Source organism: Trichomycterus rosablanca, chromosome 11, assembly GCF_030014385.1.
Source record: "Trichomycterus rosablanca isolate fTriRos1 chromosome 11, fTriRos1.hap1, whole genome shotgun sequence".
Classification (NCBI taxonomy): domain Eukaryota; kingdom Metazoa; phylum Chordata; class Actinopteri; order Siluriformes; family Trichomycteridae; genus Trichomycterus; species Trichomycterus rosablanca.
This window is the reverse complement of record NC_085998.1, coordinates 20,822,412-20,846,005: the sequence shown is the minus strand read 5'-3', so window position 1 is coordinate 20,846,005 and position 23,594 is coordinate 20,822,412. Positions and strand designations below refer to the sequence as shown.

At 38.4% G+C, this 23,594-nt stretch overlaps 1 protein-coding gene across 1 annotated transcript; it reads left to right on the top strand.

Moving 5' to 3' along the window:
* The first annotated feature begins 1,767 nt into the window (after window positions 1-1,767).
* ilvbl (ilvB (bacterial acetolactate synthase)-like) lies at window positions 1,768-22,180 on the top strand. The gene is made up of 15 exons (XM_063004535.1): window positions 1,768-2,084; window positions 9,115-9,316; window positions 9,546-9,673; window positions 9,890-10,028; window positions 10,111-10,222; window positions 12,930-13,029; window positions 13,295-13,392; window positions 13,546-13,682; window positions 13,815-13,949; window positions 16,223-16,337; window positions 16,527-16,696; window positions 19,352-19,422; window positions 19,561-19,632; window positions 19,746-19,851; window positions 21,447-22,180. Exons 1-15 carry the CDS (start codon window positions 1,983-1,985, stop codon window positions 21,623-21,625), a joined length of 1,866 nt encoding a protein of 621 aa, XP_062860605.1. The 5' UTR covers window positions 1,768-1,982; the 3' UTR covers window positions 21,626-22,180.
* Window positions 22,181-23,594: the final 1,414 nt, after the last annotated feature.

Sequence of the window (23,594 nt, the reverse complement as noted above, 5' to 3'; positions counted from 1 at the left end):
AATTAGTACAAATGTAAATACAAGTAAGATATAAAATCTAAAAATATAGATATAAAATCTAAAAATATACATATATGAAAAAATAAAATATAATAATATAAAAAATAATAATATAATATAAAAACATCTAACAGGACAAGAACAAAAGAAACTAAAAGGGGGGGGGGGGGGGGGGGCTGAAGGTGCAGTTACAGACGTTGTGCAATTTGAAATTTTTAAATAAAAAATAAAAACAGTACCCTGTGCAAATTGTAAGTTTAATTGTCTTTCGTGGGTGTTATAGGTTCTGAGTCCTTCTCTTGCACCAGTGAGAGTTATTATAGGTTGCCACCGCTGTGGGCAGAAATGACTTCCTATAGCGCTCTTTGTTGCAGCGAAGTTGGCGGAACCTTCCACTAAAGGCACTTTGCTGTTTAATCAGCAGGTCGTGTAACGGGTGTGTGGTATTGTCCATTACGTTGAGCAGCTTGTGCAAAATTCTCTGCTCAATAACCAGCTCTAGGGACTCCAGAGCAAAACCCAGTACAGGACCAGCCTTCCTGATAAGCTTGTTAAGCTTTTTGGAGTCTTTGGCTCTAATGCTGCTCCCCCAGCAGATGGCTGCATAGAAAATTGCACTTTCGACTACAGACTGGTAAAAAATGTGTAGCATCTTGCTGCATACATTGAAGGACCTGAGCCTCCTTAAGAAATAAAGTCTGCTCTGGCCTTTTTTGTAGACAAAAAGTTGTTTTTTTGTCTCAGAAAAAAAGAACTCAGTTGGTTCTGGGAGTGGCGTCGAGTTTTAAAGGTGTTGAGTTTTAAGGTATTTTTTCTCATAATGATGTACAAACCTGTTAATGCATTCCATGGTCCTGTGGAACTGCATATATTTTAGGCTAATGTAAAATATGCATGTATTTCAGTGTTTTTATATAGACTTATTGTACAAAAACAACGAGCGAGGAATTTTAGTGTTCCCATCATTCTTTTAGTACATTAATTCACGTTAAGCTTTTTTTAAACTCGGAAAAGGTGATTCTCACAATTTCTCAGAACACCCGGCTATAATGCGGATTCGTCTCATATGCACACTTTGATGATGCAGAGCACTTGAAGCCTAGTGGCTAAGGTACTGGACTAGTAATCAAAAGTTCGCTGGTTCAAGCCACACCACTGCCAGGTTGCCACTGTTGGGCCCTTGAGCAAGGCCCTTTACCCTCAATTGCTTAGACAATATACTGTCACAGTACTGTAAGTCGCTTTGGATAAAAGCGTCTGCTAAATGCTGAAAGTGTTGTTAGGTTTTTCGGAACATAAAAAACGTAAATTCAATATGGGAAGTTTTACGGCATTTTCCCACGTGGTCCTTTGTGTAACAGTGTAAAATGTAAATGTAAGCACTGAACACTGAACAGTGGCTGTTCATTGTTCATTTTAAATAAATAAAACAATTTTAAAGGCTGAACATGTCGAATTTAAGGAAAACGTTTAAGTTTAAGGGTACACATTTCTCTACGAAGGGTGTCGAGTTTCAAAGATTTTGAGTTTAGGGGACGTGAGTTACAAGGTACCACTCACACTGTACGTACTACTGAATGCGTTAAATCGAATAGCCCCGCATTTGGCCACACGTTCTGACTCCAATGGCTTTCCATACCGGACCTGACTGGAGTTTGACCTGCGTGGAAGCTCGTCGTTAGAGAACTCGTCTTCCTGAAAGGTCATGGCTAGCTGAAACAGCACTACAGTAAAAACGGCAAAGTTAACTGCTTTTATTAGCATACTAGATTAAGATTAGATAAACGACACGGACGAAACGCAATAAAGCAGAACTCGAAAACTGTTCATTTTTCCTGAGGGCGCTGTACAGCAAACTTGTCCTTTGTCTTACACAGCAAGCAGGCAGGAGCTGTTGATATCATTTGCTGCGCTTATACAACTTGTTCATATTACGCGGTTACACCTGGACTGTTGTTATAAGCAATACACGCTAGCTGCAAATGGACATCGGTACGGTTGTTTGTTGTTTATTAAGTGTTCCTATATGCGCGCTTTTGTTTGTTATCTACAAACTTGGCTTACTTTACCAGCTGTTTCATAAGGTAAGTGCAATAAAGAATTATTAACTTCGTAAATAAATAGTTCACACTTTTATTTAAATAGTTTAGTTGACATGGCAGGTCTTTTATTCTGTCATGTAAAGCAAGCTCAAATGCTGCAACATTAAACCTTCAGTAGTTGACTACAAAGGGAAATTAGTTTCGACCCTCTGTACAGGGTGTCCCTTAAAGTCTGGACACATTTTTAACAACATTTTATTTCATTATAATATTAATCAATAACATCTTCAATGTGCTCCCACTATTTGTGATGCAATATGTATGTGTGTGCATTTTAGTAAACATTTAGTTGGTGACATTTCCTATGTGTCCAGACTTCAGTGACACCCTGTAGAACCTTTGGTAGTGGCAAGCATAGTATTTCTACCTAAACCACATCCTTTCTAAATCGTAATTTACCATTACTTTAATTATATTTATATTGTGTTATAGTTTTTTTACGATTAATAATCCTTACATAATCCTTAATCCTCTATAGCGTATGTCAGGAATGACTGAAGTGCATTTGAAGTGTAATAAGATTAAGATATACTTTATTTGTCAGATATACATATACAGGTGTACGGTACAATGAAATTCTTTCTTCGCATATCCCAGCTTGTTTGGAAGCTGGGGTCAGAGCGCAGGGTCAGCCATCATACGGTGCCCCTGGAGCAGACAGGGTTAAGGGCCTTGCTTATGGACCTAACAGTGGCTGCATAGCAGAGACTGGATTTGAACCGCCAATCTTCCGGTTGATAGCCCAAAGCTCTACCCACTAGGCTACCACTGTCCTTTGTAAATCTAATACAATACCAAAAAATTTTCAAATAACCAATAACGGAGTGTAATGAAGTCAAGTCAAATTCATTTGTATAGCACTTTTTACAATAAACATTGTCTCAAAGCAACTTTACAGAATCCAGGACCAACAGACCAAAAACTCCTGTTGAGCAAGCCAAGGGCGACAATGACAAGGAAAGACTCCCGGAAAACTACAGAAAGAAATCTTGAGAGGAACCAGACTCAGCAGGGACCCCCATCCTCCTTGGGTGGCCTGGAGGATAATTTGAATAAATAGGATTTACACAAATCATACATACACACAATTAAATTGAACTAAAAGTTATAACTAGCAAAATAATAATAATAATAATGTAAACAGTTGGAGTTCTTCATTATTCAGTCCAGTCTGTTATAAAGTCCATAGTAATTTCTTGACATTTTCGGTGCAAATACGCCAGGTTTCTGTCCTATCTAGCAGGAGCAGCATTGTTGGCACAACAGTCTTGATTTGCAATTAAGCAGTTAATTAAACAATAGCATAGACAGTATGATGGTGGTTGGCGAAAGTATTAGTGTTATAGGTAGCGGTTGATTAGATTGACAGCAGAGTGATAAATGCTAGGTTCTTGAAGCACTTCCCTGAGGGTCGGAGGCTAACATTCCATGATTCGATTGTGAACTATCTTTGATGATCTTACTTATTCTCCACAGAGAGTGTTTTTGTTGCAAGTTCTCAATGGAGAGCAGTTGAGCAACCATGATGCGTTAGGCAGTTTTCACCACTTGGTGGTGGGCTTTGGAATTGTCATACGAAATAGAGATGCAGTTTGTAAGCCATCTCTCAATGGTAGAGCGGTAGAAGATCACCCGTGTCGTGTCTGTGAAGTGAGCTTCCCTCAACCTCTTTAGGAAGTAGAGGCATTTCTGTGCTTTCTTGACCAGCATGAAGATGTTAATGGTCCAGGTGAGGTCCTTGGTGTTATGGTTAGCTGTTGGTTAGATTGACAGCAGAGTGATAGAAGCTATTCCGCAGCCTGCTGGTTCGGCCGCGGAGGTTCCTGGAGCACATCTCTGAGGTTCGGAATGCTAACAGTCCATGATTCGGTTGGGAACGTTCTTTGATGATATTCTGTATTCTACACAGAGAGCGTTTTTGTTGCAACTTCTCAAAGGAGAGGAGTTGAGCAACCATGATGCTTTACTCGGTGGTGGGCTTTGGAATTATCATACCAACTAGAAATGCAGTTTGTAAGCAAACTCTCAATAGTACAGTGGTAGAAGTTCACCAGTGTCTGTGAAGTGAGCTTTTCCCAGCCTCTTTAGGAAGTAGAGGCATTTCTGTGGTCCTGGTTAGGTCCTCGGAGATGTAGACACCTTGGAGCTTGAAGCTGAACACGTGCCACCTCTAATCCATTAATACAGATTTGGGTGTGTGTGTTGTCTTTCTTCTTCTGTTGGAAGTCCACAATGAGTATTCTGTGTGTTCAGTAAAAGGGTGTTACTGGCACACCATTGTGCTAGATGCTGCACCTCCTCTCTCTTTATTGTTGCTGATCATGTCAACAACCAAATTTAATTACAGAGTTAAGTCCATTAACAGATTTGCAGTCATGAGTGAACAGATAGTAGAGGAGTGGACTAAGCAAACAGCCCTGGGCCTGTATTCAGGATAAAGGTGCAGGAGGTAAGATGGTCAAGCTTAACAAACTATGGTCTGTTAGTGAGAAATAGCTGATGAAAAAGAGCTGATGCCCAGGTCTAAGAGCTTTTCAGCCAGTTTGGTCTGACTGTGTTGAACACTGAGCTAAAGTAGACAAAAAGCAACCTCACATAGGTGAGGAAATGTCATCCTAGGTTGATCTATTGGGCGTTTGGGCGCACTAAAGGGAGTCCAGTGTTAAGGGCAGGCATGATTTTAGGTGGGGACCACAGGCTAGAAGTAATAGCAGAGGCTGTGGAGTTTTTACGTACTGGAACAATGGTGGTTGCTTTAAAGCTGTTGGCAACAGATTGAAAATGTCAGTAAACACCCGAGTCAGCTGCTCTGAGCAGACCCTCAGTGCTCGACCTGGAACTTCATCTAGACTAGCATACTTGCGCACATTCACTCTGCTCAGAGTGGAGTGAGCGTTGCTGATAGAAAATGCTAATGGTTGGTTGTAGGGAGGTAGCTCAATTTTTCTCAAAATCTGTGTTCTCCTGATCAAATCGAGCATAGAAGTAGTTAAACTCTTCAGTCCTGCCAAATGTGCCAAGGGTCAGAGCTGCAGAAGTTCTGTTCATTTTATTGTTTGTATTGGAATTTGTGTTTGATAATGGCCCTCTTTAGATTAGCTTTGGGTGTGCTGTATACATCCCAGTTTCCAGACTTGTAGGCAGTGTTGCATGTTGCACAAAGTGAATGCAATAGAGAGGCCATCGCAAAGCCCTTACCTCAATCCTATAGAAAATTATGGTGCCCTAAAAAAGAAAAAGAAGAATATGGCCGCAAACAGCGATTTCTGGGGTCCAAGAATTTTCGAAAGAGGGTATGATTTTATGTCTTTGTTGGCGTAACATTATCTTGCATGTTATAGCGCCACCTAGTCCTGGAGTTGAAGTTTTTTGACAATCAGTGCAGTGCTTTAGAGCAGTATTGAGTTAGAATTGTGACAATATGGCAATCAAACTAAAGTGAATGTGTCGTAAGTTTTCTTAGTGCAGAGAGGCTTCACATCAAGTCCCTAAACAAGGCAAAGGTGACCACACTATCAGAAGACAAATACATAAAGCTTTGTTTATTGACATAGCAGCAATTTCTGCACAAATACAGAAACCATGGTCAAAAGAAGATCACACTGTACAAGTTCCTGTTTGTAATCCACTTAGAAAGGTAAACAAGGCTAAACACCTGGCATGGGCTAAGACATAAAAATATTTTACAGTAGATACAACTCTATTCATCAGATACATGATGTATCCTCTTAATCTTTGTTGGGAAGAGTTTATACTGCAGCAGGGTAACGACCAAAAACACACTTAAACAGCTTTGCAACAATTTCTTAGAGACCAGAGAAGGAGTGCTGACTGCCATAGCCTTTCCCTTCTCAGTTACCTGACCTCAACCCCATTTTTGCATGAATATGGTATTTAAAGATGTCAAGCATTAAGTAACATTAGAAGATGCTCTTTGAAATATTGTGAAATCATGCTAAAACATACTAGGGTAAACTTCCAGAGGTGAAAGATAAAGACATAAAGACATTAGATATCAGTATCAGGAAACAAGTAATTGATTAACAACTCTTACAGCTCTTATCCAGCAGTTGATGTAAATGGAACTTTGAAAGTTAATGCATTTCTACAGTTGTATATCTTTAGCTGGCTCAAAGTTTGGCGACTTGGCGAGTGATTCTAAAAAGCTACCACAGAATTAAAAGCAAAGCCTTATTATAATGTAATAACCTCTGGTCTATGTCTAGTTAGTCAGGGATTAGGGGTGTAACGCGATGCAAAAATGTAGCGATGTGCATCGTGGACATCTTCGCGATTGCACGTGCGTTCTGTAATTTATTAGTGATGGGTCGGTCGCGAACAATCTGGCTCTTAGAGTCGGCTCTTAAAGTAAACGACGGGATCCGGCTCCTCATTGGGAGCCGATTCTTTTTTTTCCCGGGTTTTTTTCTGTTAAAGCCGCACGTGATTGATTTACACTGAGCAGGAGGGGAGGGGTTACATACACACACACACACACACACACACACGGACAGCGAGCACACGAACAGGAGGGAGTGAGAGAGAGAGAGAGAGAGAGAGAGAGAGAGAAAGAACTTGATTTACAGAGCGTAGTTTTACAGAAAAAAGTTTTACAGAGCGCTTTACATAGCCAGACATTACACGCTGGAAAGGTGAGGAAAATGAGTGACAGGAAACAGTTCAGACCCACTGAGCTGGTGGGAGACCAAGTGTTCAGTCTACCCACATCTTATACATGTCACTGTGTACTGTAGCAACATCTGTCCCCTCAGATAGAATCTTTTCTAAAACAAGGCAGATCATAACAGAAAGGAGAAACAAGATCAACCCCTTAAAGATGAGCTGCTTGGTTTTTCTGAATGCCAATCTTCACTAAATACTTACAAATACTGTCACCTGGATGCTGCTTTTTGTTTTGCACATTTTCATTTATATTTTGTTGAGTGATGCTTTGTTGATGTTGTGTAGATGCAAATTTACAAATAATATACACAATCAGACCTTTTTGTCAAATTGAGATGGGTCTTTTTTGTATTTTATAATTTATTGTTGTGGCACTCTGTTCCACGTTAAGTATATAAATAAAGCCATTTAAATAATAAACATTTAATAAAATGTTTTTTACATTAGTATTTCATTATACATGTAATTTGGTAATAAATTAGTTTAAACAACAACAAAAAATCTGTTTAAAGACTCAGCTCAGCTCAATGAGCATGTTTGATTACTTTGATTTTCAATTTAAAATGGCGATAAGTAATTTTAAATTTGGTAAACCTGTTAGTAGGTTACAGTAAAGTACTCTGTTCTTGGTAATGACCTTTAAATTGCAGGGGACTGAAGTTTTTTTTTTTTGCTTAAAAATGTACAAGAAAATGTGCATTGTTTTGCACTGTTTACACTTCAGAAAAAATCGTGAGAAAATCGAATCATGAACTCAGAATCGTGAATCAAATCGAATCGTGAGCAGAGTGTATCGTTACACCCCTATCAGGGATTGATCCTACAGCGAGACAGTGACCTGAAACATACCTCCAGGCTATTTTGTTGAGACAAAAACAAAGTGGCAGGCTTTACATAATGGAATAATCAGCACAGTCCCCTGACCTAAACCACATCAAGATGGTTTATAATGAACTAGACTGAAGCGTAAAAGTAAAGCAGCCTACAAGCACAGATTATAATCAGGTGCATCCTGTTTGCTGTAGTTATCTTCAGAATGTGTCTAGAACTCAACATATTAAAACATATCTACAATCAAATAGTGACAAAGATATAGAACAACATTTAGAGCTTTGTTTGTCATCAGGACTAAAGTGACCTGTGAATGAAGCATGTCATTGCAGAACGTTTCAACCAACACCACCCAAACAGGCCTCCCATTACCCACAGTACAGTTGCCAAACTTCCTGCCAAATTCAGAATTTGTCAGGAAGTTTGGCAACTGTACTGTGGGTAATGGGAGGCCTGTTTGGGTGGTGTTGGTTAAAACGTTCTGCAATGACATGTTCTGGTTCTGTCATTAATAAACCTGTAACTGCAGAACCACTGTTCTGGCCTCATTCAGCAAGATATCACAATGTAGAACGTATTGTCTGATTCTGGAATCAGAATGGGGTTAGCTGTGCCTCAATTCAGCAAGTTTTGTGAACCCATAAATGGGACCCATAGGTGCTATTCAGTGAAGAAGGACATTTCTTTGTGTATGTTAAGGTCAACGAATAGAATCATCGATACTGGTTGTACACAAACTCGCACTGAACTGATCTATTTAACACCAATACTTCACCTAAAGTCATGACATGATGTGGTGAATGGCAGACCCAAATTGTGGGACCGTTCTTTATTGACCGAGCTGAGCAGACCTTTACACAAGATTGTACGATAAAGACGTGTTTTCTTCATTGTTGTCTGAGGATTGAACCTTTCTTGATTTCTTTCAACGAGATTCCACCAAAAAGTGCATTGGTCGTTGGTGTCCAATCAAGTGACCACCACCCACTTCTGATTTTAACCCCTTTTATATCTATAGCCCATTTATATCTGTGGTGTCATGTCAAGGCACTTGTTTACTTTTTCAAACTAAAGAATGCTGGTGAACTTTTTCCACCAGTTTGATGTGTCACACATCCCTGCCATTTGAAAAACTGAACTTTAATTCAAGTTGGCCATCGTGTTTGTGACATGGCCCAACAGGTTTCTCCCTGCCCTCACAGCTAGTGTCTAAAATTGGATCACCTCCTTTAAATCATACTTTTGTAAGGACACTGTGTATGTGTGTGCGTGCTATATAACTATATAACTCAATGACCAAGCAGTCAATACTGTACTTTAGTTCAGTTGTTAAACATTCTATAGGCCTTATATATAAAATGATACTTTACCCTGAAATGCTTTCATGACAAAGTCCACTCTTGATCTATTAGCAAGATCATTCAGTACAGTGGAAGTAACAGTATGTTCTCAAAGCAATGTTGACATTTTTGTTTGCGATTTTTCCTGTAACCCTTAGACTGACAGAAAGAGCACTCGACATGGAGGCGAGAGTGTAGCAGAGGTGCTGGACGCTCATGGCATCAAGTTCATTTTCACGTTGGTCGGCGGACACATCTCTCCTATTCTGGTGGCATGTGAGAAACTAGGGATCCGTGTTGTGGACACACGTCATGAGGCCACAGCAGTCTTTGCTGCTGATGCAGTTGCAAGACTCTCTGGTAAGGCTGATTAAATGTCTTTTCAAGAGTGTCTGTGCAAACCAGCCTTGAAACCTTATATGCCTGCCTGCCTTGAAATCATATAGTTTTAATTAGTGTTAGGACATGACTAGATTTCCTACTGTAAAGCAGGTTTAAAATTACTATTGTATTTATTTCGGCACACCTAATTGGTAAATAATTACATAATAACGGTATTATGTAAAATGCATTGTTTTGGTAAATGCAGGTACAGTAGGAGTGGCTGTAGTAACTGCAGGACCAGGTCTTACTAACACAGTTACAGCAGTGAAGAATGCTCAGATGGCTGAGTCACCTCTGCTTTTAATGGGTGGAGCATCTGCCACACTGCTGCAGGTAAGTAAATAAAAGAAAATTTGATACCTCTAACTGTAGTGTCTTACTGTATAAAATTGTGCATTTCTAATTGAAAGTTCATATCAGTTTAAAATGAACATTATTATAAAAAAATGCCAGAACATACCTGTGTGGTAGGCTAAACTACTTAGTCTAGCTTAGGTCAAGGTCATAACACGTTTGTGTGTTTGTTTTTGTGTTTGTGTGTGTCTTCAGGGTCGAGGTGCTTTGCAGGACATTGACCAGATGTCTATATTTAAGCCTCTCTGCAAGTTCTGTGCATCTATAAGAAATGTAAGGGAAATTGTGCCTACTGTACGTAAAGCGTTGGCTGTCGCTCAGTCTGGAACACCTGGTAAGCAGTTGAATAATGGGCATTTATCATTTTGAGTGTTGTTGTTAATAATTTAATTGTGTTAATTTAATTGTGTTTTTAGGTCCTGTATTTATCGAGTTTCCCATTGACACGCTTTATCCATATCATCTGGTGGAGAAAGAGTTCTCTCCTAAAAACACTCCAAAAGGAATTCCTGGCACAATTATTTCATGGTAAGAAATGTCAACATGTAACATATCGCACAGCCAATCTGTACACAATACAGTGGTACTTTAAAACTCGACGTCAATTGGTTCTGGGAGTGGCGTTGAGTTTAAAAGGTGTCGAGTTTAAAAGGCGTTGCATTTCAAGGTATTTTTTTAGGCTTATGTAAAGTAATGGGATTGCTTTTGACACTTATACACTAAAAAGAACACAAATATAATATAAAAACACTGAAATACAATTGAAAACAGTTAAAAATCAATAAAAATACAATAAAATCTGCACTTTACCATTACTTCTTTATTGTTTCCTTATGCTTCTTAATCGTGGAGATGCTTGATCTTGGAATACCGTATTCCGTTCAGTAAAGATGCATTGACATGAGAACATATGAGATCATTTGCACCCATGCCACTTGGAATCCAAATGTTGCCTGATTTATAAGTAGGGTCCTACTAAATTCATGGGAAAATGTGCTTAATTTCACGGATCTCATTTTCCAAAAATCACAGATTGCACAGATTTTTAAACAGAAGTGCCACATTTCACGACAGTCATTAAATAACACTCATAAACTAGCTACCTCTCAAAGACCAAAATACTCGTCCAATACCCCCAACTATACATAGACAAACTTTTGGGAGCAGAGTACCTTACTGGTTCATTCTTTTGAGCACAGACTACAGAGAGATGATCACATGTGTAAAGAAGCACACTTTATGGAATCCCCAAAGGGACAAAATGCACTCAAACGTAAACACATACATCAAACATTGCCCGCACACTACACCCGGAAAGCCTGTTACACAACTTAATTATCATGTCGTATGATTGTTAGGACTTCCTCATATTGCATATTGCCCCTCACATACGGTACACAAATAAAAAATTTAAAATTCTAAACCTTAAATTTTGAATTTTATAGCAAATTGCATATTACACTGAAAACTGCTCATTTCACTGTCCGTGACGCAAATTTTACATCTATACATTTCTGTTTTGCTGTAGTAGTATTTTTCTGATATTATGTTCTTTATGATCTTGAATGTTAAAGTTCTGTTTTACTTAATAAATGAAACATATATACAGTGCCTTGCAAAAGTATTCAGCCCCCTTGAACTTTTCAACCTTTTGCCACATTTCAGGCTTCAAACATAAAGATATGAAATTGTAATTTTTTGTGAAGAATCAACAACAAGTGGGACACAATCGTGAAGTGGAACGAAATTTATTGGATATTTTAAACTTTTTTTAGAAATAAAAAACTGAAAAGTGGGGCGTGCAATATTATTCAGCCCCCTTGCGTTAATACTTTGTAGCGCCACCTTTTGCTGCGATTACAGCTGCAAGTCGCTTGGGGTATGTCTCTATTAGTTTTGCACATCGAGATACTGAAATTTTTGCCCATTCTTCCTTGCAAAACAGCTCGAGCTCAGTGAGGTTGGATGGAGAGCGTTTGTGAACAGCAGTTTTCAGCTCTTTCCACAGATTCTCGATGGGATTCAGGTCTGGACTTTGACTTGGCCATTTTAACACCTGGATAAGTTTATTTGTGAACCATTCCATTGTAGATTTTGCTTTATGTTTTGGATCATTGTCTTGTTGGAAGATAAATCACCGTCCCAGTCTCAGGTCTTTTGCAGACTGCAACAGGTTTTCTTCCAGAATGGTCCTGTATTTGGCTCCATCCATCTTCCCATCAATTTTAACCATCTTCCCTGTCCCTGCTGAAGAAAAGCAGGCCCAAACCATGATGCTGCCACCACCATGTTTGACAGTGGGGATGGTGTGTTCAGGGTGATGAGCTGTGTTGCTTTTATGCCAAACATAACGTTTTGCTTTGTGGCCAAAAAGTTCGATTTTGGTTTCATCTGACCAGAGCACCTTCTTCCACATGTTTGGTGTGTCTCCCAGGTGACTTTTTATAGATATCTTTGAGAAATGGCTTTCTTCTTGCCACTCTTCCATAAAGGCCAGATTTGTGCAGTGTACGACTGATTGTTGTCCTATGGACAGATTCTCCCACCTCAGCTGTAGATCTCTGCAGTTCATTCAGAGTGATCATGGGCCTCTTGGCTGCATCTCTGATCAGTCTTCTCCTTGTTTGAGCTGAAAGTTTAGAGGGACGGCCGGGTCTTGGTAGATTTGCAGTGGTCTGATACTCCCTTCATTTCAATATGATCGCTTGCACAGTGCTCCTTGAGATGTTTAAAGCTTGGGAAATCTTTTTGTATCCAAATTCGGCTTTAAACTTCTCCACAACAGTATCTCGGACCTGCCTGGTGTGTTCCTTGGTCTTCATGATGCTCTCTGCGCTTTAAACAGAACTCTGAGACTATCACAGAGCAGGTGCATTTATACGGAGACTTGATTACACACAGGTGGATTCTATTTATCACCATCAGTCATTTAGGTCAACATTGGATCATTCAGAGATCCTCACTGAACTTCTGGAGTGAGTTTGCTGCACTGAAAGTAAAGGGGCTGAATAATATTGCACGCCCCACTTTTCAGGTTTTTATTTCTAAAAAAAGTTTAAAATATCCAATAAATTTCGTTCCACTTCACAATTGTGTCGCACTTGTTATTGATTCTTCACAAAAAATTACAATTTCATATCTTAATGTTTAAAGCCTGAAATGTGGCAAAAGGTTGAAAAGTTCAAGGGGGCTGAATACTTTTGCAAGGCACTGTATATTGAATGATGTCTCCTAGGTATCTGCGCAATCATCTAACAAATCTTTTTGCTGGGGCATGGGAGATCCAAGATCTTTCACCTCTTCCTGTGCATGTACCTCAAGCTTCAGACCAGACAGTAAGGCTAGCCTTTACAATGTTATTTTTTTATATGGGATTGTAATTAAGCATAAACACTGTAAGCAGTCAGAACATAATACAAAAATGCTGTATGTTTAAGATGCAAACTGCTTAGATTACTAATATTAGCTACAATCAGTAAATAAAGGAATAGGAAACTTACTGAGCTAGTAGCTTTGTAGTTAGTGACCTTTGTTCTGAATACAGCAGACAACATATACCACACATTAGACACCTTGACATTGGACTTTTGCTCTTTTCAGGTCCAAATGTGTGTAGAGCTGGTGAGCAGAGCTAAAAAGCCAGTGATTGTTTTAGGCAGCCAGGCGACACTGCCTCCAACACCCGTTAATGATGTCAGGTAGCTTGCAACTGCACTTTCAAATAATGCTCGTTTACTTTGTCTCAGGCCAGTTACTGATATGTTACTCTTCTGCTATAATGAATGTAGCACCCACAGTTCGGTTTACAGATATTTTAGTGAATGTTTACTTTTTTCTTTACCCTGTTTAAGAAAAGCTTTGGAGTCTCTGGGCTTTCCCTGCTTTCTGGGTGGAATGTCTCGAGGGATGTTGGGAAAGGACAGTCCTCTTCATATCAGACAAAACAGGAGAGATGCTTTGAAAAACGCAGATTTGGTGCTGCTAGCAGGTAAGAAAACTAGACATAATTTGTATGTTAAGATGTCAGGTTCTATATTTTTGCACGTTAAATTGTAAACACAGCTATGAATTTTACATGTATGTGGATTAATTATTTTTATTTTGTTGATGTTTATAACAGGCACGGTGTGTGACTTCAGACTTGGTTATGGCAGGGTGCTTAGCAGACAAAGTAAAATCATTGCAGTCAACAGGGACAAGACCCAGCTACTGAAGAACTCTGACATGTTCTGGAAGCCCACAGTGGCTGTTCAAGGTTTGGAAATAATTTGCTCTGACAACAGAAACAGAAGGAAAATCAACAAAACTGATTTTATCTAAGCATTCATTCTTGATAAACTACATTTTTGTAGAAACAGTACAGGAACTATACCTGAACCATCTTTGACCAACCACAGTTTGTATACAGCTGCCTGTAAAAGTTTACCAAACACAGAAATGAATAACTTAATTTATAACAACCATGTATTTTGTTTGAAAACTGTGCATAGTGGTACCTTGTAACTCGACGTCCCCTGAACTCAAAATCTTTAAAACTTGACGCCCTTTGTCGAGAAATTTGGACCCTTAAACTTGACATGTGTGCGACTGTTGCTTTGTTTAGCGCTTGGTTTGAGCGGTGCGGTAAAACATAATCAAAGTGCGAATATGAGACGAATCTGCATTTGTGTAAAATAATCGTCAAAGAATCCACATGTATCTGTGTTAAGCTGGATTTTCTCCTGTTTCACTTTTAAACTTGTGTTTTAGCTCAGGGTTCTAAGAAATTGTGATGATCAGCTTTTCCAAGAGTCTAAAACGCTAATCGCTAATGAGCCAGTGATAGCTCAGTGGTTAAGGTACTGGACTAGTAAACAGAAGGTTGCCGGTTCAAGCCCCACTACTACCAACCAAGTTGCCACTGTTGGGTCCCTGAGCAAGGCCCTTAACCCTCAGTTGCTCATTGTGTGAGTCGCTTTGGATAAAAGCGTCTGCTAAATGCTGAAAATGTAAATGTAAATGTAATCGCTACAAAAAAAGCTTAATGGGACTTAATGTATTAAAAGAATGACACAGAGATGGCACTCTGGTAAAACACACTAGCATACCAGAGCTGGCATTTCGAACTTGACGGCTCGAAACTCAGCTCTGCCATTCGGCTGGGCTGGGCGTCTACGTGAACAGCTGGGGTAATTACGACCTCTGCTGGCTGATTGATGGTGCCTGCACAGAGTCGAGGGATAATGAGGATCAGGGTGTGGCTCTCCGTACACAAAGCTGATCCGCATATGAACTCGACTCATACAGGTGAAAACATGCAGACGGGAGAAAAAGGGGAGAAAATGCGTAAACAAAAATAATAATAATAAAAAAAGAATGACATAGAAACACTAAACCTCTCTTAATTATTACTGCTCACAGGTTCTCTCCACTAGTGAAAATCCTCGCTCGTTGTTTTAGTACAATAAGTCATGTTAATCTTTGTGCTCTGGCACACTCCATATGAAATAACGGCACAGTCAGCGCAAAAGCTGTTTTGCTGCTGCTTATGTAAATGATAGGTATTCCAATCTCCACGATTAAAAAGCATAAGGAAACAATAAAGAACTAAAGGCAACGAGCAGGGTTTATTGTATTTAACTGTTTTCAATTGTATTTCAGTGTTTTTATATTATATATATGTTATTTTCAATGTATAAGTGTCAAAAACACCCTCATTATTTTTCTTTAGTCTAAAATATATGCAGTTCCATGGGATCATGGAACACATTACATCTGCATAACATCCTAATGGGAAAAAATACCTTGAAACACAATGCCTTTTAAACTTGACGCCACTCCCAGAACCAATTGACTTCAAGTTTCTATGTACCACTGTATGTATAAAAATGGTAATGATGCCAATAGTGTGAAACTAAAATTGACTATTAGTCTTAATTTTCCTTTCCTGATCATAATACAGATCCTTCTTAAATTATATGCCCTCTTGTCCTGTGTGTCCTCCAACATCTTTGTGGATCCTCTAAGCAGTTTCTGGATCCCTGACCCCAAAAGCGTTTTTTCTAAATATGTTATTCCCCAATGGTTGCAACTACATCTTGGCATATTTAATAATTTATGCTAGATGTCAGGTCTGAGGGCCAAGAAGTAACTATAAAATTTTTCCTTTGAATAGTTGTGTAGAACAAGCTTTCATTTCAAAATTCCACAATCATACAGATTAATTCAGATTAATTCATAAGGTAACATTGCTTTTATGTATAACCACGTTTTAGCCTGGTCAGGGTCGTGGTGGGTCCGGCTTTCCTGGAATCACTGGGCACAATGCAGTACACACACCTGACACAAGGCCAATCCATTTTGGGGCCTCAGCCACCAAACCCCAGCCCCTCCCCCCATAGCCAATAATGTCTGTCTGTAGACGCCCGACCGGCTTATAGCATCGCTGGAGATTCAAACCCTGAATCCTAATTGAGTATCTAGGTGACATGATGCATAATTTATTTCAAATTAAGAATTTAAGGTAATTAAATCTATTTATTTCTTCAGGTGACGTAGGTTCCTTCCTGTTTCGTCTCTCTAAGGGATTGGTTGGACACAAATGTCCTGAAACATGGATTAACTCTCTAAAGGAGGCAGACAAGATCAAAGAAAAGAATATCAGGTAAAATCCCTTAGTTTCTTTATGCAGGATTAATGCGCAAGTTTGTTTTTTGTTTTGCAATTTAAAATAAGTATTGAATGATAATTATAAAGAAATTGAATGTCTCTATTATATTGCATGCTATTTATTTTGCTTGTCAACTGTGTAATGTGTAATTTTGACACTGTTTTCTTTATAAACCTGTTATAGAGGCAAGGCAAGTGAAGTGATGAAAAAACACCTGAACCCTTTAAGTGTTCTCCACCATGTGGATGAGCTCTTGCCAGAGGAAAGTATTATTGTTGCAGATGGAGGAGACTTTGTGGGCAGTGCTGCTTACATAATGAGACCAAGAGGACCACTCTGTTGGCTGGATCCAGGTAAGTAAATGGACATAAATGTCATGCTTTAAATAATTGAGGCCTACAGCAAAGGTTGCTACACAGAATATTACAGTACTAATATTTGTAATTAGCATCTGCCCTTACCTGTACTAAACTATAAATTTTAGTTTTTAAAAGGTAAAACCACGCTCAAGCTTACAGCATTTTGACAAGACTAAGCAGAAACCTTTTCTGGAGTGTTGTAATATTGTGTGTGTAAACAAGACTGTGTTTGAGATTTATGTTAATAGCTAAAAACAAATCAGAATGTAAGCACAGCGTAAAACAACTAAAGAAATAAATAAAAATAAATTAGAAAGGCGCTGAGGTGGTGCAGCGGGATATTCCGCCAAGATTGGCTGGGTGCCATCTAGTGGGCGTAATTGGCAGTGCCTGCAGCAGACACGTTTCTGCTAGGGCAGGATAACCGGACTATGTGGGTGGGGTCTTCAAAACGCTGTGTAAGGACCCTGATTAGCAGATAGAGAGGCGCCTGTGCAGAGTGCATGGGTGAGAAAGGGTTCCGCTAAGGGCTGTGCACGGGTCAGAGGAGCCGTAGGCAGCTATATACCCACCTCGACTGCAATTAAGGCTCCCCCAGCAGTGGAAGACAAATTGACTACGCTAAAATGGGAGAAAATGGATAAATAAATATATATAATAAATTAGAAAAACACTCCTGCATTTTGTAAAGGTAGATATGTTTTTTTGTAGGCTTTTGGCAAGAATAAATGTTTACTTTGTTACTAATAAGCTAGACTTTTGTTTTTCTGTACCACACCGGACATGTTTTTTTATTTTTTTATTTCTACAACTCAATAAAATATTTGAGTAATTAATAAAAGTATGTAATGAGTAAAAGTAATTTACAACCAGCCTTATTTTTGTTTATCTTTATTTGCACCAGTTGTTTTATTAGTTTTATTTCACAGTGGCTCAGTGGGTAGCACTGTTGCATCACAGCAAGAAGGTCCTGGGTTCGATTCCCAGGTGGGGCGGTCAGGGTTCTTTTTGTTTGGAGTTTCCATGTTCTCCCCGTGTCTGCGTGGGTTTCATCCGGGAGCTCCAGTTTCCTCCCACAGTCCGAAGACATGCAAGTGAGGTTAATTGGAGATACAAAATTGTCTGTCACTGTGAATGTATGAATGTAACCAAAGTGTGTAAAACATGACGTTAAAATCCTAATAAATAAATAAATCAATTTTGCATAGCAGCAGCTTGACAAATGTTAAGTCTCCTGTTCTTGTTATTGGTCTGATATTTCACTATCTCGATGATACTCCTACTCTAATTCTGTTTCTTTTTTTGCTCATTATTATGTGCCTCCCACCAATTCCTTACATACTAGTCCTTTCCTTTTTTTTTATCTTGCAGTGTTCACGTTCTTTCCTTCTTTTTTGTTATCTTAACTGTTCTCTCAGCTTTCTTACTCTCCTTTCCATGTTATTTTCTTCCTGTCTTCAGTATATCTCTAAATTAAACCCTCTTTTTACTGAACTTCCTGTTGTATTATCTTTATTATCTTTATTTATTTTATCTGATTTATTTAGGGTTACTGTTTTTCCTCATGCTTTATCACTCTGTTTAGATCTGTAATCTGTTATGGCTTTTTAAGTTTTCTATTTCCTTACACACCACTGTGCTGCCCTCTTCTGACCACTCAGTTTCGTTTGTTCCATTTATTGGACCCTTTTTAAGATCAAATTTTGTTAATGTGTTTATTTTCCCCAGTACATAAACTGCCCCAGTAATGTGGTTCAATTTACTAAGTGGAACCAGTATCTATATTTAATTTTATTACCCTGTTTACCTAATTTACTGTCTTTCAATGAATATTACAACTTTTAGTGGCTCAGCTGGCCAACTAAACTGGGCACTTCCAGGCAGATCTGTATCACAGCAACAATTAAGGTGGTGTGTTATCACAAACTGCCCCAGTCAGCACGTGCATGTGTTGCTCGACTCGGTTTGTTTCAACGCCACTCAGGTGGCACAGCGGTAAAACACGCTAGCACACCAGAGCTGACATTTCGAACTCGTCAGTTCAAAACTCAGCTCTGCCATCTGGCTGGGCTGGGCGGCTATATGAACAACGATTGGCTTGTGTCAGTTCGCTCTCCTCAATGGGCTGGGGGTCAGCACCAGTAGAGAGGAAGCATAATGCAATTGGGTAAAAATACTGCCTTGCTGTGGTCACTGTTTTTTTAAGATTAGAACAGTCCAGTGCCCAATCCTTTAAAACACACTTGTTGACAACCCTAAATGAAGAGTTTTACAGCCTGTAATTGTCTCAGTTCACCAGTCAAAGCCCTAATGTTAATAATTTTCTCTTCTTATCTGTATTACCATTCCTAAAAATAACTTTTTAATGCTTACTATATTTACACAATATGCTAGCTTTTTTCTTAACACCTTCAAGTATAATAAAAACATTCATCAATATTTAAAATATTTACCATAAAACATTTAGTATTTTGTTTATATAGACAGGTCTTTCCCTCAGTGTAGCAGGTCTTTATCACATCTCTATCAGGTCAGGTCATGACAACGTCTGAATATGTCCTGAATCCACTGTACATACATTTACATGTCTATAATAATAAATACAGGATTTCTATTTCCATAATCATTATGAGCTTCTGTTGAAAATAGGTGCTTTCGGGACCCTGGGTGTTGGAGGCGGCTTTGCGCTGGGAGCAAAGCTCTGCCGTCCTGACTCAGAGGTATGACAACATTTTGTATCTTCTTCTGTCAGAGACTTCATGTAAAATTTGAGATTTTGTTCTGCAATAATATATTCTTGGTGTCAAGTCAGATAAGTTATAGGTTTTCCTGTAAAAAGTGACCTTACTTGTTTATAGGTGTGGATTATTTATGGCGATGGCTCCTTGGGTTACAGTTTGTTAGAATTCGATACTTTCAACAGACACAAGGTATGTACTATGTGATCACCCATAACACAGTGTTGTATCATGTAATCCCTTTAGAATTTTATTATAATAATAATTAATGAAGACTTATTTGAAAGTAGCTTCTTTTTCACTAGATACCTGTAATTGCACTGGTGGGAAATGATGCCTGTTGGAGTCAGATCTCCAGGGAACAAGTGCCTATTCTTGGAAGCAATGTAGCCTGTGGCCTTGCTTTTACAGGTAATATGATAAAAATGAATATTTTACGTACACTGTCCACAGACCTAAATGATCATGTGTTAGAAGTACAACACAGTAACAAAACATCCCATATCAATGCAGAACTGCATAACCATAAACCCCAAACTCTGAATAAAACCTCCTCCAGAGCGCATACTCACACACATTTTGTTGTTACTGAATGGAATACGGTATTCCAAGATCAAGCATCTACACAATTAAGAAGCATAAGGAAACAATAAAGAAGTAAAAGTACAGTGCAAGTTTAATTGCAATATTGTATTTCTGTATATTGTTTTTAACTTGTTTGTAAATTGTATTTCAGTGTTTTTATATTATATTCGTGTTCTTTTCAGTGTCAAAACAACCCCATTATTTTATATAAGCCTAAAATATATGCAGTTCCACTGGACCATGGAACACATTAACAGGTTTCCCCATACATCCTTATGGGAAAAAATACCTAGAAACTCAACGCCTTTAACACTCAACCCCAGTCCCAGAACCAATTGACGTCACGTTTCAAGGTACCACTGTTATTGGCTGCATTGATTGGTCCCTCAATTCTTACCAGTATTCTTGTCCCTGCCTCTGAGAGTGATGCCGCCACCACGTCTCATCATAGGGGTGGATTAGTCAGACAGACAGTTTAGACAGTTTAATCACAGACATCCTTAGCAGTGCTGTTAATTTTATGGCACAGTTTTTGTCCTGACAGTGCATAAATTGTGTTTTTCCTAACTATATTTACAGTTTATCTAAGTCAGCATTAAATGTGTTACCATTGAAAAGATACTTTAATTTCTCAGTGAGCTGCAAGGCAAAAAACTCTTCTAACCAAGATGAACATAAAGGCTTATTTCAAGACTTATTGAATGATAGAATAAATGGAAGCTACAATACATAGCGTAGCCTACCTTAATAGTTGAATGTGGATGGTGCGAGACTTCATGTAAAATACTCGTCTGTTTTGACACCCCCACAGAATTGGTTGGGAATTTTCCAAACCCGGCTACCTAAGTGTTTTCAGAAGCTTTACACTTCGACATCCTGGACATTTTAACTAACCGATTGCTGTAGGATTGTTAGGACTGCCTCATGTTGCAAATGAACCAGTAAACGTGAGGCACTTGAACGCTACGCGAATGAAAAATGTTACATCACTAAACACAAAACTTAAAGTTTGAATTTCACAGCTAATTGCATATTACACGGGAAACAGCTTATCTTATGGTCTGTGACGCAATTTTCGCTGCCGTGAATTAGGTAGGGCCTTAGTCATGACTTTGAAAAGAAAATGCAGGTAATTGACCGAGTTTATACCTACATATGTAAAAGAAATGTACCTATTTATTTAAGTAAATGTTGCTCCGAGAACAAACAAGAAACCTCTTTAACCCATTTACATCACAGTTATTTACAGCACTGCATTTTTAATATTGGCCAGATTTTTGGTGACTTAAAATAGCTTGTTTTATTACATTTATAGTAAAAACTATTGAGGTTGTCAAATTACAGTGCTTATAAAATAATACAAGAAGTGATTTAATTTAAAATAATGATATTTTAATTGCTTTTTTTCCCCTTTCTTCCAGATTATCATGTTGCTGCCAATGGCCTTGGTGGCAAAGGTTACCTGATTGGGAATAAAGAAGAGTCAGTTCTTGAGGACATTGTGAAAGAGGCACAAGAGGAGTGTAGAGAGGGCACAGCTGTGCTGCTCAATGTTTTAATAGGAAAAACCAACTTTAGAGACGGGTCGATTTCTGTGTAGTGAACGATTGTTCATTGTTCTCCTGCCTCCCTTGTTCACATTTCATTTGTTTGATATAAAATGTAAAAGACATAATTGATGGCTAAATAACAGAATGACACAAATGTAACAAAATTAAAATAGCTTTATTTTTTCTATCTGATAGAATAGAATACAAGCTTTAAAACTAGACTGATTTTTAAAGAAACATTTCTTCTAAGGGGTTGCACATTTTATTGCCAGAAAATCAAAGACATTTCTTTGACTGTATTTCAGTTTTTAAACAACAATGAATTGTTTTCAGATTTTTAAACCTTTAAGCACTATGGTAATTATGTTTATATTTATGTTTTTATTATTAGTTGATTATTTTAAAGTATACTCTTTGGTAGCCATAGTAAAACTAATAATTAAATATGTGTGGCTATGAAATTAATGAATGTAAATGAACTTGCAGATTGAAGTTAAGTGGTTAATAATTTCAAAGCCAAGGCAACTGTGATAAATGTCATAACATTAACAGTGTCTATAATGGAAAATCAGCAATGATTTAAAAAATAAATAAGTGTTCAACCACTTGTTTTTTTTTTTAATTTAATTTAAAAAGTTCATATATCTGCTTTACATTTACAGTGTATTTATTTATATACACCGATCAGCCATAACATTAAAACCACCTTTTTGTTTCTACACTCACTGTCCATTTTATCAGCTCCACTTACCATATAGAAGCACTTTGTAGTTCTACAATTACTGAATGTAGTCCATCTGTTTCTCTGCATACTTTGTTAGCCTCCTTTCATGCTGTTCGTTCTTTAATGGTCAGGACTCTCCCAGGACCACTACAGCGCAGGTATTATTTAGGTGGTGGATCATTCTCAGCACTGCAGTGACACTGACATGGTGGTTGTGTGTTAGTGTGTGTTGTGCTGGTATGAGTGGATCAGACACAGCAGCACTGCTGGAGTTTTTGAGCAAAGATGGCCAGAGGATCTCCAGTTTGTCAAGCACTATGGAGTAACATGCACAAATGCCACTTAAAACTTAACTGTGCAAAAAAGAAGCCTTATGTTAACCATGTCCAGAAGCTGCGTCGACTTCTCTGGGCTCTGAGGCATCTAGGACGGACCATCACACAGTGGAAATGTGTATTGTGGTCAGATGAATCAGCATTCCAGGTCTTTTTTTTTTTGGAAAAAATGGACGCTGTGTGCTCAAAAATGAAAAAGATCATCCAGACTGTTATCAGCAACAAGTTCAAAAGCCAGGATCTGTCATGGTATGGGGCTGTCTCAGTGCCCTTGGCAAAGGTCATTTACACTTCTGTGATGGCAGCATTAATGCAGAAAAGTACATTGAGAACATATGCTGCCTTCAAGACGTCATCTCTTCTAGGGACGTTCATGCATTTTTCAACAAGACAATGTAAAACCACATGATGCACACATTACAAAGGCGTGGCTGTGAAGGAAGAGGGTACAAGTACTGGACTGGCCTGCCTGCAGTCCTGACCTGTCCCCAATAGAGAACGTGTTGAGGATTTTGAAACGAAAAATAGGACGACAACGACCCCGTACTGTTGCACAACTTAAGACGTGTTTGCAGGAAGAATGGGACAAAATAAAAGCTGAAACACTAAATCACCTGGTATCCTCTCTGCCAAAATATCTTTTAAGTGTGGTGAAAAGGAATGGCAACATTACAAAGTGCTAAATGCTTTACTGTCCCAACTTTTTTTGGAATGTGTGTGGTTTTTTTAATGAAGTTGAGCAGATAAAACATAAAATATCTCAGGTTCATCCTGTCTGCAATGAAATAAGTCAAAGTAAGAAATTGTGGTTTTTTTATTATTACAGCAGCACTGATATGTTAATGGAATATTGTGCTGTACATCATTTAAGGCAGTGTTACTAGTAGTTTTTACATTTTTGCATTTTATAAACCTGGGGGTTCATAAAAATAATTTTTTATCATGGATTCTGATTTTTTT